This window comes from Brachionichthys hirsutus, chromosome 15, assembly GCF_040956055.1.
Source record: "Brachionichthys hirsutus isolate HB-005 chromosome 15, CSIRO-AGI_Bhir_v1, whole genome shotgun sequence".
NCBI lineage: Eukaryota > Metazoa > Chordata > Actinopteri > Lophiiformes > Brachionichthyidae > Brachionichthys > Brachionichthys hirsutus.
The window spans coordinates 3078188-3096430 of record NC_090911.1 but is presented as its reverse complement, the minus strand read 5'-3'; the positions used below and the strand labels follow the sequence as shown (position 1 = coordinate 3096430).

General features: G+C 42.4%; 1 protein-coding gene across 1 annotated transcript in view; it reads right to left on the bottom strand.

The window, feature by feature from the left end:
- Positions 1–18243, bottom strand: part of astn1 (astrotactin 1) — a 212818-nt gene that overhangs the window by 16516 nt on the left and 178059 nt on the right. The window contains exons 18-19 of the mRNA XM_068748822.1: positions 2895–3172; positions 607–740 (exon numbers count right to left, since the gene is read on the bottom strand). Coding sequence (XP_068604923.1) covers positions 607–740; positions 2895–3172 — 412 coding nt within the window. The remainder of the gene's footprint in view (positions 1–606; positions 741–2894; positions 3173–18243) is intronic.

Here is an 18243-nt window from a genome sequence, read left to right as displayed (position 1 = left end):
ACCGCCATGGATTTTGAAGAAATTAAGAAAAATGTCAAAAAGTGCCCTATCTCGCAATGTTAAAGAATCGTTTAAAAAATTCTAGAATCTGGATCCAGATCCGGATCAACACCATTCTCGGAGCGGACCGAGCCACGGACAGAACCTTGCTTGTGTAAAAATTTCAAGTCGATTGGGTTACTAGTTTTTGAGTTATGGACAGACAAACAGACAAACAAACAAACAAACAAACACAAACGGACCCAATTGCAATACCCTCGCCTCCCCTTCGACGAGGGTAATGACTTGTAATCGTGGACAGATGAAAAGACAACAAGACACATTGTGTGTGTCTCAGCCCAGCTTCAGGACGTCGAACGCTTTGAAGTTGTTCTGCATCTCTTTGTGGTTGTTTAGTCACAGAAAGGGTTAAATGATTGGTGTTGTTTGTTTGTGTGTGTGTCTGTCTGCTTCAGCCCAGCAGCTACATTTAGTACTTGGGTTGTAAAAAGCATTCACATGAAATCCAGGTTTCTTACTGGCATCTTGACAGGTGTGCAGCAGGACTTAGAGCTCTGCCAGCAAAATGATGGATCGCATTTACCAAAATCATTCTGGGTTACTAACATGGGTTGGGGAAGTGGGGCGCAGGTGGGAAGTCCGTCGGTGCCAAAAGCGCTGGAATCACACCGACACCAGTCATCAATAACGTCACCTTTCCCAGAACACCAAAGCATGCTCATCATCGTCTCCTGGAGAGCCTGGGAACAGACAGACAATGAAACACTCAAAAATGCCACCAAACCTGAATGAAATGCAAAAACAAATATCAAATCACACATAGGTGTATTCTACTTTATTTGATCTCCACAAAACATGAAACGAGACATAAAGCACATGTAAACAGTCTCACCCCCTAAAACAATATTTTATAGATGAGGTGGAGACAGACTGGGATACGAGGAGAGAGGGAATCAGGTGCAGGTTTTTATGGACATCAAGACTTTGAATACCCAGATGACATCTTCTGTCTGACTTGTAATATATCTTGTAAAGGTTTCACCCGGAAAGCTCTACAATCATAAAATGTAGATGAGCTCGTCCTTTAGAATCTGATGAAAACCTTTCCTGAAATCTCCCAGTGTTCAACGAATATCTTCATTCTGATCACATCTAAAATGATCAATTCAATGACATCTGATGAGTTCCTCCACACCAGCTGCTTCCTTTGTCATTTTGTCTGCCCCCTTTGATAATTTAATAATGGCGAGCATGTGTCTCATTTGCATGATAATATGTTCATTTTTATAGCTACCTTATTAGACAGGAAGCAATTCTCCAAGTGTAGCCTACTCTAAGAGCAGATGAGTCTGCATTTGCCTCATTGTTCCAAACTCACTCTGTGGAAGTTGAATATTTGATTGCACCTCACTTACAATCGTGTAAAAGACACTGCATTCATTGACTTGACTGGAACTTGACAAGATGACAGGTAAAGCCTACACATTCTGTGTAGAGAGCATTTCCTGATGAATATATAATATCTTGCCCTGCGATGAACTGGCGGCTTGTCCAGGGTGTCCCCTGCCTCTCGCCCATTGACTGCTGGGATTGGCTCCAGCTTGGCCCGCGACCCGATAACGGAATAAGCGGTTAGAAAATGGAATATAATATCTCAGCTGAATTGTTGCCTTCCGTGTTGGTATTCAACATAAAACACTTTTATTCTTTCATACAAGAAAAAACTAAAAAACAACGACAACTTCAAGCCAGTCCATTATGTAAACTAGAACATTCCTCAGAGAGCACAGACCTCCGCCAAGCAGCTCGTTCCCCTCCTAACTGGATCTACACCATCCACATGGTGATCTGGATCATCATCAAATAAATTGAATCAGAGTTAAGGTGTATTTTTAACTGATTTTTGAATCCATAAATGAATTTTAATGTTAAAATTTCATATTTTTTCCTGACCTCATTCTGGCTCCAATCCGGATAATATTTGGTGGTGAGGTAGAGTCCCCCACCCTACATGACTGTGTCAAATTCAATAAACATTGTTCAGTAATCATCCGAGATATTGAGGAACATATTTTGAAGCTCTATTGACTGCATTGTTAACGAAAATTATAAAGCGATCCATAATTCAGAATCTCTTCTAGATCATCGCCCAAATGTAATCATCTGTTCCTGGAAACATTCCTAATATGTCCTGAAAATGTCATCAAGATCTGCCTGTAACATTTGGAGTTATCTTACCTTCACCGCCTCGGCGAAGGTAAAAAACACACCAGCCTACAAATGATATGTGATCACTGTATTCTCCAAACAGCCTTTATCAATAAGAGTGGCCGTATCCATATGCCCGACCTTTGGAATGAAACTCGGACACCGCCGCAGCGTATCGACCGTTTCCTTCCTGCTGCAGAAGTTAAGTGGGAGCAGTATCGATGTACAATTCCAAGTGGGAGAATCGTCAGCTGGCAGCAGAGTGAAGCAAACGCAACAGACAAAGCTCGTGTAACCAGTTTTATAATGAGGCCACTGGGTCTTCAGCGCCGGCGGGTACAGTCACAAACGAATGGTTGGCTTGGCTGCCAGCTAATGGACTCCGGTTCAACGATCACACACCCGCACTAATTGTCTGTACTTTTTTTGTACTATTAGCGGCTGTCCTCTCATTTTAAAAAGGCTCGTATAAATTGGAGGAAGTGTTTATGCTCTGCATATCAGAGTAAAGCCACTTTGATTCCGGGATAGCAAGGCCAATAATAAAATCTCTCCCGGATCGTTCACATGGCAAAGAGGATGTCGCGTTCAGGAGAATGACAGCACAGGCAGACCATGATGGTGTTGCTAACAGCGATATGACTTACACTACACAAAGTACTTTAGATATTGGACACTCTACAAACCTGGTACGTCTCGTTGTTGGACACTAATTCATAGATGGGTGCTGCCTTGGTGATCTGCAGCAGGACGGGCTCGGACTGCTGCCGCCCTTGCGCCGCCCTTGGGCTCATGTGGCAGAGGTGACAGGAGCGAGGGCACTGCCCGTGGCTGGTGCAGTCCATACGGACGCCGGCTGCCATGCGCTTTGCACCCGTGTCCAGCAGACTGGCGACGTACGCAGGATAGGTCAGAGTCCTCTGCTCCTTGTCGCGCTCCTCTGACTCCTCCGAGGGGGAGTTCCCTGATAGGACAAACAGAATAACAGGATGAAGGCACATATAAATGCTAACAATGACCTTAAAGTTAGGTGGAGAGTTCTCAAGTATTCTTGAAAGGGTATACATCAAAATAAACATCCAGCAGTACTTATTCTTATTCACACAATCAGATGATGAAATAAAAAGAAATAACAAAACCCGATGGCGAAAACCCGGTCAAGTCCATTTATGGAGCATTTTAACTTTGCACCAGACGTTCTACTGTGGGAACTGAAAGTCTGCATAAAACAGGTGGCTAAAATTCCCCAGTGAAGAGAGAACCATAATGTACAACGCTCGCACTGTTTTGCCTCTTTAAACTGTTGGATTTTTCAGATGATGATAACGGGAGGCTGCTCGGCTGTGAAGAAACATAAGCGTTTAAAAAGCTTAAGCACCAGTTTGGGGATTGGCTTGTTGCATGAGCTGCGTTTGATTAAATAGAATTCAGCTTTATGCACCGCAGGACGACGGGAGAGCCGCGCACACAAACTCAGGGCCGGAATGTTCCACGGCCATTTTTCTCAATGATAAAAATATGACTAATCCCTGACTAATTATGACTAACCCTATTATTTATTTGCTACTCTTTTAAACTTTCGTCTCCTTTTAATGACGTAGAACCTTTCTTGCAGTTACAACTTAGGGAAAAAAGACCTGGAAAATAACAAGAAAGAACGATAGCAGCAGTCACGCCACGGAGGAGGAGGAGGAGCAGAAAGTCGCCACGGTTCGTTTCAGGCACATCGGTGTGTATTCTGTATATGCACGAAGCAAAAATACCATTAGAAAGAGTTTGAGAATGCAGTAATGGTATTCTGCTTCTTACTGGAGTGTTGATAATTAACACCATATTGATTATACCTCATCTCCCACACACCTCTAGATTCGTCTACACCTATTAGTCATTAAAGTTTACAGGTTTCACAAATTATCGAATGTCTTGACATGGAATCTTGCTGTAATTTGCTATAAAGTTCAGCTTAATTATGGGTGATAAAAAGAGAAAGAGTCAATATCAACAAATACACAGGAAGTGGTAACTTGATGTAGTGTGTATTGGTTAAACACAGCGATGTTTGTTTTGTAGGTATGCAGGTAGGGCTACAGTAAAGGCAGGATTAAACTTCATCCTGAGTCAGAGTTGAGTATTCAGGAACAAAAAGGAAGAGATACTCAAAATGGAGGATAGAATATTCCAAGAGACGCCCACGAGCCCATTCTAAAAATACTCTGCAGCTGCAGGCCAGGCTGCACCTGGGCCATTTAACGGCACTCGGGTGTTCTGAGTCACAGCCTCCTTCCCGTGATAACGCAGCAGCCTCCAGACCCAGTAATGGATTGTAAATAAAATAATGGCCACATTGCTATGCAAATGTGTGTCAGCCTGGGAAGCTATGTAGTGCTGGGGAGTGTTATTTTACCTTTATTTAACCAGACAAGTGAATTGAGATTTAATTCTCTTTTTCAATAACGACCTAGACCTACGACCATGCTAGCGTGCACCGCCAGGGCGATCGGGTCAGAGTTCACATCAACAGATGAGCCTGTACCAGTCAGAGGTCTGATGGTGGGCCTGGTCTCATCAGCCCGAGGACTGTGGACATCTTGACCCCTCAGCATCATTTTGCTTGCACACACTTAAACTGCAGAGGCGCTCAGCAGGCCACGACTCTGCCTGACCAATAAAAGGCGATTCACATGAGGATCAGGCTTTTGTCGTGTGTAAGAAGCTCTGCAGAACTGATCAATGTGCAAAAGATCTAGAACTATCCAGAACCCAGATGTGTGATTGTTTTTTTTTAGGTGTGCTTTTAATCACAGACTTCAGGATGCATCCATATGTTGCAGAGAGGCTTCGTGTACTTCTACTTCCAGCCAATCCAACTTTAATCCATCCTTATCAAACTGGTTCAGTCCCCACTAATCATCTCCTATCATTCCATCTTCCCTTTTTACCTCCTAACAGATGGAAATTACATGCGGCAGCTATATTAGCGAGGCCGGGTGCCTCTTACCGCAAAGAAGATTGGCAATCATTAGTTCACCTTAGTTGCGGTTTATATTACCGGGCCGGCAGCTGGGACCGCCAGGAGTCCAGACTCAGGACCGCCAGCAGCCCAGACTCAGGACCGCCAGCAGTCCAGACTCAGGACCGCCAGCAGTCCAGACTCAGGACCGCCAGCAGTCCAGACTCAGGAACGCCAGCAGTCCAGACTCAGGACCGCCAGCAGTCCAGACTCAGGACCATGTCCTTGGCGAATATTATTCGCCATACTAATAGCAGCATGCTATTTCATTTTGTTGCTAATTATGACTACACATTCTTACATCTATTAGCATACTCATTTGTTTACATGAAGGCGGAACAGGAATTGTTTGTGCATTAGTCCTGCAACAGAACACGTGCGCTGTAGGGATGTCTCCTGTACGTAGGGATGTCTCCTGTACGTCCTCCAGAGAACTATTGGTTTAGTCTCAGAGTCATCTATGAAATATTCAAGTTGCACAAAGTGAGCCACAAAGGAAAACACTTTCCGGATGCTTTTCTTCTCAGCCCTCCCTTCTCTACTTTTACAGCTCACATCTTTTCGTTCTGATTCTCTCTTCCCAGTAAAAAGGCACAATTGCTGCTTCACAGTGCAAATACGTTTGAGGAGGATGTGAGGGAGGAACGCTGTAATATAATCTGGAGCTCCTACCCAAAACAAGAAAACCAATCTCAGCTCCCATGTCCTGATATTGTTTCAGCAGTGTCTTTCTCGTTCGCTCTTCTCTCTCTCTCTCTCATCGCCGCCTTTTTTCCGCTCTCTTGTGATACATACAGTCACACTTCTCTAAGCGTGTAAACTGCTGTCGTATTGAACCAATGCACGCAATAGCAATCCTGCTTTGGGAAAGCCTAATGGTTCGCAGTTTTCTACTTTGAAGAGAACAAATTCTCATGGAACTCAGACACACACACACACACATGCAAAGCCTCGCTTGAGCTTTCTGTGTCTTGTTTTTCAGATGAGTTGGTTTTGAAAAAATTGTGAAAATGTGGACAAATTAAATTTTGTAGAAAGTAAGAAAATATCTTCTAAACTTTATCTGGATATGCAGCAACTTTTAATTGAGTTTTTCCGGGCTCATGCTCGTTGTTCTAAAACTAACAGGCAAACGCAATATAATTCAGTTTGTCATAATCTGAATATTATCCTCATCTGCATCAGAATGCATGGATTCCCCCCCCCCCCATGACTGTGACTTTTGCTGAGTGTATTGAATGAATATTTTATACAAGATATTATTTTTTTTGTATCAAGACAGGTATCCCGATCACTCTCAAAATTTAATGGGATCTAATTTAGACCAAAACCCATCTTCAGATTTTTTTTTCAATCAAGATCCATTCAGTAGTTCTTCAACAAACAAACAAACAGAGTTGAAAACATGACCTCCTTGGTGGAGGAAATCAAGAAACTGTGATGTGGCCAAGGCCAAATTGCAGAGAATTAAAGTTAACAAAGTAGTGGTGAGTAAAAATGAAGAGGCAGCAGCTCTGCATCCAGACTGGGTTCGGGCGACCAGCTGAGATCTAACAGACACTGATGAAGTGCTGACTCAGAAAAGATTGGAAACTCTCAGCAGGAACATTTATCCATATATGGGCCTTTCCATTGTTTTCTTCCATGTGAAGCGGAGTATTTGGGATTGTTTTCCCTGTGCTGTACGATCAAAGTAGACAACAGATCTTCACATAATGCCTTTCCATTCCCCCTTTCCCACCTCACTCCCCTCCTGTGTATTCAGAATGCCAGACCTTGATGGCTCTATAAATGCTTATGTGTGTAAGAGATATGATATATAACAGCGCTTTAGAGTGAAAGCATTCCTTTCCTGGGATCCAGTGTGTGCCATCACACCCTTTTGTGTGCAGACTCTTTAAATCACTGTTTTCTTTCCTCTGTGATCAAAGCACTTCGACTTTAACCTCTGACACCAGCTTCCTTTCTCAAAGACGCTTTCATATTGAATGCCTCTGAGCCTTTGCTTTTCAGACTTGGAAGGGAAAGGGGTACATCCTTTCCCTTCCAACACCATTTCGTGATTCCAGCCTTGGGTTGTTGAGAAGCTGCCTCTTTAAGCCACTAGATGCCGCTGGCGGATCGTTGACTGTGTTTGAACAAGGCGCCATCGGGGAGCCGTGCACGCTCCACTGTTCAGCAGACAGAAGCACGGAAAACCATCCTGAACCTGTTAAATGTGCCACGATGAACATGGGCCGGGGTGAACATTACATGGTTATGGAACACTATGATGAGCTCCTGCGGATTTGAGAATGTTGGAAATCGGAGCAGGCGGTAGCTTAGTAAATGGGAGAGCAATGAAATGGAAAACTGCATTAAATAGGTTGAATTATGAGGGATTGTGTCTGTTGTGTGTCGAGGAGAAAAATGATCAACAGAATTAGAAGCAGCAGAGAGGAAGCTGAATAAGAAAGACATAGACACACAATATTTCGGGTATGCTGTGTGTCTGTCTGTGATGCCTTCTGAACTAGAAAATGGAATACATTAGCGTGCTTGCAGTAATCTGTGTGACAGGCAAATCTTCTTAGGCGTGTGTGCGTGGGGAGCAACACCTTCCGAGGCAGCTTGCACCTGATATTTCACAGCAGCGGGATGATGCGCCGCCCACATCCAGCTAAATCAAGTTGTAGATAAAAAAGCATGCATCTCTTCCTAGGTTGCAACGACATGCCGGAATGGCTTCTGCGTGGAGGGTGTGATGTGATGGGGGCAGATGTCTTTGTGCACCTCTTCAAAAGAAGTTTGCCGTTTACACCTAAAAAGACACTTAAACCCTGCTGCACCAAAAACTACAACAAATGACAATTTACTGCTGCAGCCAATCATTAACCAGTAATCCATCCCCAATCTCACATGAAGGGATTAGTAAATAATTTAATTCAATAACTAATCCGATGACAGGGATAAGGCGCACCGTCCACCTGGACATTATCCAGACAATTAACACATTTGCAATAGGAAATACTTTCCCCAAGAAAATGCCATGATGATAAATTACTTTATCTCTAAAAAATAATCCAACAAGAAATGTAGAAAAAATGCTGACAAACTGAATTTGTTTCCTGATCATTTGCATGTTGTTGTTTTTGGTAGAGAATTAAACATTAATCAAACAAACATTAAGACAATATCACACAAAAAATGCTTTGATGTAAAGCTTGCATATTTAAAAAAAAGAAGATGATTTTAATTTCCAAAACGTACCCCTTACTCAGATCTCTGGACATGACGGAGGAGACGGTGTGATCTCACATCATAGCCAGGAAACTACAAAACCTCATTCTACTGAAGTTCCAATACACAGATAGATGAGTAATACTACCCTTTCCTCATACCCGTTACCTCTGCAGCCTCCCAGTGGAGCCAGTGAGGCCGTTGTACCTGCCTTCATACACTCCCCAACACACACTCTGAGCAGTACGTGGCTCAGGGCAGCAGACACTGGTCTCAGTACTGATGAGGTTGGCTGCCCACAGCCTGACTGGCCAGTTAGTGGGATCTCTTTAATGGACGTTAATGATGTCTATCAGTCTCTATGCTCTCTGTACATGCTCATCAGCTTCACTCACGCGGACTCACGTCAGCAGAAGCCTGCTGCCCTCAAAACCTCGCGTTTCCATTTGGACAGCATTGACAGGATAAGGCAAGAGCAAACAATAATATGTTCTTTAGTATACACTCAATCTTCTACCTCCAACATGCCTCCTGGTCAAAAACCCCAGTATTTGTTCTTTCGTCTCTCAGACGTGCGATGCTGGGTTGAGTGAGCGCTCCCGCTCCTACTCTTGGAGAACATGCGGAGTGACGTCCTGTAGCATATGTTTCTGAGCGGATGGTGGCCTTCAGTCTCTTTCTGATTAACAGGGGTGGAGTATTAGAAAGCTCTAATCAGCCAGGATCCAGGACAGAGACGCCTGAATAAGGTGTAATGAGGTTCGCTGCTGCTAATGCTTGATAGTTGGTTAATAACACGAGGCCTGACTGGAGGAAGCCTCCTTCGCATCAGTAAAGCAGAGCTGGTGGAGACCTTACAAGCACGAATGTACGTCATGCACTTAAAGTTCTATTTAGCTGTTGACCTTTTCTTTGTGCTTCCTTTAATTACACGGGACCTGAATGTCAGACTTCAGGTCAGGATGTTTAATCAGGGAATCCTTATTTCACATTCTATTTTAATTCATTCACATACACTGGGCACTTTATAAAGAAAGGACAAGACTGTGTGCTCACATCTTCATTTCATTATGGGCTTTTAATTAAAACATTTATGCTTCATGAAGAAGGTAAAATCAAAATCTTTACCTCCAGTTTATTAAAAATAATAATAATAATAATAATAATAATAATGCATTGGTTTTATATAGCACTTTTCAAGGCACCCAAAGACACTTTACATTGGGCATTATTCATTCACTCAGCTGCCCCGGGGCAGACTGACAGTCTGCGCCATCGGCCCTCCTGACCACCACCAACATTCACTCGCTCACTACATTCACACAGGCAATGTGGGTGAAGTGTCTTGCCCAAGGAAACAACAACGGTGGACACATGTGCCAGTGTTCAATAAAGAAATGCTTACGTATTTATTTATGGCTTAAGACTAGAAACACATCAGAAAAAAAAGATATACTTTTTTTATGCACTCAAGGGCAAATAAATTGCATTGCTAATTTTTTGGTAGACTTTCCAGAAACATGCCAGGACCATATTAAAGAAAGTACAGCTCAATTTGAATAATCTGAACAGCATCAAGCATCACAAACCCACGTTTGCTGCAAAACCTTTTTTGCATGCAATGATACCCCCCCCCACCTTTCATGTTACAGAACCACCTGCTTGTATTATATTCTGTTTGTCGACTGTTTCTGTGTGATGTCCTGCTTTTCTGTCTTGTTTACCTGCTCAGGGACTCAGATGTAAATTAGATATTTGCTAACTCTGGTGCAATCGTGTGTTGCACACTGTCCCTGTTAAATAAACAATAACATGAAATGAAGTAAGATGTGAAAGAAGAGTCTGCTGTCTACTACCCATCTTCATCTCTCCAGTGACACAGAGTCCAAGGCAGGAACAAATGATTCATGTGAAGGACAGTTCTTGGAGTTGGATTAGTGTGACGCCGCTCAGGAGAAGTTTGTGGTTCCATTCTTAATTTAAAAACATTCCATTCCCTTCCACCGTCAGCGTTATCACTTTGGACATGCTTGCCTCAGTGACTGTTACAGATATTAGTCTCCATCCGTTTTGTTAGTGTGCCTCTTGGAGTTTCCACTTGTGTGGGTCACACAAACACACCGGCAGCGGCACTTATAGGAAAAAAAAGAAAACCAATGAAGGGTGACGACCATAAAGGTCAAAAATGCCAAGGGGGGGGGGGATTTATTTTTTCCACACCGATAAAAATCAATTTGAGCATCTGAGGCTGTTGGTAATAAGATATAAGATGGTTGTAGGGAGACTTGTCTGCCAAAAATCTATAGCAGGGGCTATCCATTTTACCCTGCCACCTGGGAGTTACAGTGAGGAGTCGACGTCACATGCACACACAATCATGCATGCACACACACACACACACACAGACGGCTTTGGTTTCTCTGTGATTTGGCTGTGTTTGGCATTTTATTTCAATGCTTCCACCATGTTCTTATCATCTACATTTATGCTCTGCAGGTTGCCTGCAGGTGCATTTGGGGGGAGGGGGGGTACCTTATCTCCTCAACTGAGACCGGCAGCTGGCATTTTCTTCACTCAAAGATTACGGAGAGAGTGAGGGAGGGAAAGTTTCCATCGCACTTCTTTTATCGGACACGGTGCCGACCTTCACAGTCGGGTTTAACGCCGCTCCGGCCACGAGACTCTTGGTTCATGCAAACATAGAAAGGGAGGACAGAAGTTGCAGAAAGGTGCCTGAAGCTTCGCCGCCCATGGCAGCTCAACAAACATCTGCATATAACCTTTGACAGACAGAGCCAGCACAAATGTCAAACAAGTAGTGAGATCATGTTATAGCACAGAAACATCCGGTGGCGTCTATCAACAGAGCATCTCGTGGTTTTATATTCAAGCAATTGACTAAAGTTCCATCTTTAGATCTGACATGGTAACACTGATTATGAAAAGAATATCATTCAGAATCACAATCGTGGTTTTATTATTGAAATATTTGTGTAAATCAATACCAATCTCCTGGAAGATTGTAGATGCTTCTTAGGAATAAAGAAATAAAGGCTGTAGATATACATGGTGATTTAAGCTACATGCTAACATCAGTGTGCAAACATGCCTGGTCTCAAGCCTGTGGTGTCAGATAATGACCATCATGCTCTTTTTGCATCCGCTTTAGAACCTGGATGGGTCACACCATGCTTTTAAGCAGTTCTAAAGTCAGTCCCATCCTTTCAGCCATGTTCCCTACAGAGAATGAACAACAGGGCTGGGGGGAAATGGATGGGAATGTCATCATTGAGATGTACAGAAAGCCGCCCCACACCGACCAGTATCTCCTCTTTGATTCCCACCACCCACTGCAGCACAAGTTAGGGGTCATCAGAAAGGTTGTGGAAAGGATCCAAGAAAATTGATCAAGATCAAGGTAAATGTAAAATTGCTTCACAGTCAATTGAAATTAATTATACAAAACACTCCTGAAAGAATTTTCCAAAATTCTCACAATGGAAAAATATCTAACAAACAAACAAAAACAATTGAGATTATACAATTGAAAGTATAATCTCAGATGAAGATTCCCATCCAGCTCATGGTAGATGATTGTTTATTACAGTATCCCTAATGTACAATTACCAGAACTACAAGTGTGTAAATGATCCAACTGTTGATGTTAAACTAACACTGAGCTTACGAGCAGCAGAGGGCCAGATGCGCCACTCATTACTGATTGATTCAGACGACCGTTACGCCCCCCCTCAAAACTAAAGTGCTCACATGCAATTTTAAATAAATAATGGGAAACATGTTTGATCATCCAGCTAAAAGGGAAAGACGAAGACAGGAAAAGGGATGAAAGAAAGAAGGAAGGGAGAAAAGATTGTATAGCACTGAGGTGTTGCTGAAAAATTGATTGGAAGTTGGAGGACTGAGGTTTCTAGACCCCCCCCCCCCCCCCCCCCCACACACACACACACACTCAGACACAGAGTACTGTAGCTCTGTTCACGCTTTCTCTCCTTCAGTTTCCAGTGTCTCAGTGTTCAGCATATTCTCTTCATCTCCGTCCCACCCCGTCTCAGCCTCTCCCTGACACTTCCTAGAAACTATAAATAAGCCATAGAAGACATTTCAGCGTGGAAGCTTGCCTTAGGAACTGTCCCAGCAAATGGAATATAATAACTCCCCCCCTCCATTCCACTGCCTCTTTGCATGCTGCAGGTCCAATCAGTGAGCAGCAAATATCCCTAATTGGACAGAAAGGAGAGACTCCTTGCAATTAGAGTCTGATATCTGAGAGAGCCGCAATGCTTGTTAGGGAAGGGCATGTAGCTTCATTAGGACAGGACTGACTGCTAGCAGCAACATAAGGGTGATTTATATCTGCGATGCATGTCACCTTCGTCACACATTAACCCCAGATCCTCATCTTCGCTCTCATTCAATTACCTTTCCGACAGAAACAACATTTGTTTGGTGGCATTTTGTGCAATTAGTAAATGTTTCCACATGATGATGAATCTTTAAACGTGCATGGCGATGTGTCAAAAAAATAATAATAATTGTGAAATAAAAACAAAAATTCTTCGGATTTAGAAATAGAATAGAAAGCCGTTTATAGTGGATATACAACGAGATTAGGATTTCATCCTTTTGTTTATTTAATTTACTGATGATATATCAGATATCGCCATTCTGGGTGTATCAGGTTTTTAGATGAATTACTGTTCATTTGAGAACAACGTCACAGGAAGCCCATCAATATACTATACTTATTAAAATCATCGCCATGGTTTCAGTTCAAACCATGAAAGAAGTGAAAATCCGAAATTAACCTATGTTGGGCTCCAAAATAAGCCCCTCCCTATATCAGCATTAATTTTAAAAAGGTACGCTTTCCTTTTCGTAATCCTGTGTCAAACATCCTGATAAGTCTTGATGATATTTAGCGAACATTATTTTTTAAATTGGATTCAGATTTAGTTATATTTTACAGACATTTATATTCATTGATCAACATTTTGTGAAACAACTTGAGATTTAGATTAGTCCTAATCTAAAACAAAATTTAATCAGATACAAAGTAATGGTCAAGTCTAAACCAATGCTTTTTGACATTTTACTCTACATTAGATTAATCAGATCATCAATTGACGGAAAAATGTTGAACAATTATGTACCTCTGCAGAAAGCGTCTGATGACAACATCCATCCAGTTTGTCAGTGGGTTGAGTTTCCACCCGAGACCTGGAATCACACTTCCCTAAACAGCGATCTGAAGGAGGGAACCAGGCTGTAGATGGTTTCATGCGTCTTGATTTTAAATAGAATAGAAAGCCTTCATTGTCATTGCATAGTGGATATACAATGAGATTAAAACCTCTCGGTTCGCCCTGCTGAATCAGAGTTCACCGTTTTTTAGATCCTCGCTCTATATAGATCGAGCCGCAGGCTGGTGGGCTGCACAAGACGCCCGTATCCCACTTCACTGTTGTTACATCATTGCGTCAAAAGGAACAAAGACAGATTGGTAGATTTGTTGAATTAATTTCAGCCCTGCATCTCTGTATAGCTTCTCAAGGAGCAACAGTTGGATGAATCATATGGGAACTCAAAACTACCATATCTTTACTCAGGCTGGGAAATAGAACACAAGTCAAGGGTGACCATCAAATGATGACAATCACTGCCAAGCCTCCACTGCAGCTTCGTGGGTTCATGGAAACCAAATCAACATGGAAACAAAGGCAGTAATGAAAAGTGAACACACAATCCCCATCAATGGCCACCATTTGTTTAAAGCCTTTATAATGAAGTCTTTCAAAAACTTAGACACAAACAAAATTACAGAGTGCAGAAATCATCATCAGTTAGACATTGCTGCAATAATAGAGCTATAAAAAAAGTGTAAAAATGGAGGTGGTGGCATTTTATTTGGTATCTAGTTCTGTCAAACAGTAGTCAAGGGGCAACACACTGCTTTAACTTTCCCCCTCTGAAGTTTTAGTTGTGTAGTTCATGAAAGACAAAACGAACCTTAGGAAATAACAAAAGATCAGACATGGCTAAGAATAAAATGTAGATAAAGAGAAAAATGAGATGTTTCCTCTTTTTCTTGTGCTAATTCGCTGCAAAGTCTTGAAGTCAGCGGCGTCGATGGGGTTCATGCTCAATTAGGCTGCAAACCTTGCACCACTTTCCAAGAGATAGAACTTAACTTTTGATTCTCTGACAAGTTCTTCTACTTTCAGTAACAAATTACTGTATGCATTTTTGCAGATAAGGAAACTGTTAACTGTCAGAAATGGTGTGGAAGAAACGAGCGGCTTCTTCTTCTTCACACACTGCAGTGGAAAGCACACAATAGCTCACAGTACAAAGTAGTCGGCCACAGAATTACATATTAGAAGATAATCACTCTATGACAAATATTCCACCGTCGGTGAAATTCGAAGGCCTTCCCTGGGTTGAGCGAGACATTTCAAGCAGACTCCACTATCTACAATTACTTGCAATAAGGGCAGCAGCATAACAATCATCTGAATTTGTTCTTAAAAGGACAGTTGTACCCTTATAAATATATTCCTAGCTGAGACTGAAATAGATTTGTTTCACTCTGGGAAAGTTCTGCCTCGTTCTCATTTGGGATAGACTTTATCATACTTCTAATTTTCCCAAGACTCTGGGTTCCGACTGTCGCTGAATGTCCTGTGGACCTCAGCAGTTTGCTGAGCAGCAGGCACAGGCGCTGCGACAAGAAGCACACAGTCTCTAAAGCTCAGATCAAGTCAACACTGCGGCAGCACATCGCTCACAAAGGCGCAGACAGCGGTACACTGTTCCAATACGGCCGCCTGTTTGCTCGCTCATACAAATAGATTGTGACAGTGTACAGATATTTGATATGCAGAGAGCAGAGGCCACAAACACAATCCCATCTGTGCACAACATCCATGTGTGGCTGTGTAACAGTCAGTGACGCTGACAGGGAAAGGCTTCCCTGTAATACAGGAGTGATTTTGTAATGTCACTTTTCTGGAGTTTCGTCTATGAAATATATTTTCTTTTCATCATGCGTTTGTTCAGCAGGTTGTTGCCAGGGCCCCGTTGCTTAGCGATGCTGAATTTGAGAGCATTAACTAGAAGAAATATTAACCACGCGAAATGTGATTGTTTCTTGGTAGCTAAGTAATAATGGATATACATTTCAAATACGTACTTGCGATACTCTATGTAGGGAGAAGAAACAAAATCACCTGATTACAACATTCAACAGGTAAATAGATTGTGAACACGGATGGGGAATCTGTGAAATTGTGGAGGCTGTTCTATTTTAACCCTAATTCTTTGTTTGTGTTTGAGTATAACCATTAAAGTAAAGTATTATAACCTGGGAACTTTTAGAACTCTGTTTGATCATGAATTGTGCAGCTCTCAATGCCAACATCAATTCTTGCAGTTAAGTCTCATGGATTTTCTTTTCTTCATTTCTTGGGCTGAAATTACTGTGATGGTTTTGTAATATTGATGTCGGTTTTGTGCACTACTTTTCTACACCACCCACTGATGTCTAAAGATAATTAATAATCAAGTCATTTTCTGTAATTACTGTGATATTGGTTGTCCTTCGGCGTTGGGAAGAGGACAGTCACTTTTGACTTAGAAACAGTCTTTAGCTGTCGAAGTCAGACAAATTGATTATGCTCTTCTAAAGCTGCAGTCGTTCAAGTAGCAAAATGATTATGGCTCCCCAGAGACTGACGCAATGCATGAAAAATACCAAAGAGAAAAGTTTACACCAAAAGACATTAATGTTCCTCACTTCATTTGTCTCGGACTGCTGATGCCTGAAATGAGCTTGGCATAATTCAATTCAATTCAGTTTTATTTATATAGCGCCAGATCACAACATAAAGTCATCTCAAGGCACTTTACATGGTTAGCAGGGAAAGACCTTCGGGGAAAGACAGAACCCAACTTGACCCACAAGAGCAAGCACTTTGGAAACGGAGGCAAGGAAAAACTTCCCTTTAACAGGCAGAAACCTTGGACAGAACCTAGGCTCATGGTGGACGGCCATCTGTCTGACCGATTGGGTTGAGAGAGAGAGAGAGATAGAGAGAGAGAGAATGGCAGGTCGGAGGAGAGACAAAAACAAGGAGATGGATAGGGAAGCGATAGCAAGACAGAGCAGGAGCAGACAAAAACAAGATGTATAAGACTAGAAATGCTAATGCTGGCGATGTGGACATCAGCGGTGAGGGCCACAGCTCCAAGTTCTGCAGCACCACGGACAGAAAGATTTGCTGTGCATTTTTACTGAATGACTGTTGCAGAGTTTGTCCCTCTTCACCATGTCATTACTTGATGGCACTGAAATGAGACTCTACAAGCAATTATGCCAACTGAAACTTTAAAGGTTTGAATAACCAAAGGGAGTGAAGACAATGAAGACAACCTGTTGCAATACAAGGGCTTCAAAGTATAGTGTTTAAAGGGAGCCTTGGACATTAACCCAATACTCTGTGCAACTTGGACAGTCTGTCAACGCTAGAATATTACACAGCACAGATCTGTTGTCCTTCTCCATGGTCTCTCATTTTAACTGGTCCCACAGCTGACCAGTGGACTGTGGACATCAATGGAAAGCTGTGGTTGTAAAAAGAACTGATTTATCGATTTAAAGGTTTTTCAGTTTCAGTCAGTGTAAAGCCTTCCTCCCTAATGGTTGATGAATTTAAACCATTTCTAAAGCAGCTACAGCAATTTGGATATATACTGATGTGTATTGTAGAAAAAACTAAACACTTCAGCGGTGCAAATAACTTACTTGAAAAAGTGATCGCCTTGATGGATTTCAATAAGGGAATCGGATGAAATGAAGTAAATGTTGGCTCGTTTCTTGCTTTAGGGCCCAATTTTTGGCAAAAATCACTTAAAAACGCCAACATTCCTGTTGAAGGTGGCTGAAATCTAAAGTCCACTGTCCTCGCATTTCATCACGTGTCATCATCTTTTCATTTTCCATACTCCTCTGCACGAGCTGTCCAACCTTGATCAAATTCAATATGCTTCCCCGTCTACAACATATCTGTTTTCCAGGCATCAACTTTTATATCGTGCACATTTTCCGTGCTGTCGTTATCAGCTGCAAACCACTTTTGGTCGGGACAAGAGCAAGAGGCTCCGGGGTTATCTTCAGGCTGCACACACACACACACACACGTTAGCAGCCAGGCCAGGAGTGAGTGACTGTTATCTCAGACATATCTCCAGACAGCGCTTATCCAAATGCGTGCACTCGGCTTTACACAGCCCCCCCCCCCCCCCAAGCCTTTTAGATGCACTTCTCTGAGCAGAAGGATGGGGAAGAGGGAGGCAAAAGAGGGAGTGTCAGTTTAGATTCATTTCCAAAGAAAAATGCATGAAACGAAGGCAGAGGCCAAGGAATTGTAAAGAAGAGAGGTGAGAGGGAGCAAGGAAGGACGAGTCAAACTATTTAGATGATGGAGAGATAGAGCGCTCGAGGACAGATGAAAGGAAATACACTGATGTGGGAGATGGAGGGGCAGATAAAGAGCAAGCCGAGAGGACCAGAGAGGCGATGCCATGACTGCATTAAAACGTTCTGTGTCAGGAAATTGGCAAGTGACCCCGATGTTGTCCGTCTCAGAGTTATTCATTCAGTCAGTAGGAAGAAGAAAAGTCATGGGCTTACGTAAAGCACAATTTTAATTACAATCCTACAATCATTTATTTGTTTGACTCTTGTGGATGCTTCATGCAAGTATGTTTGAGATGGATTTGATAAAATG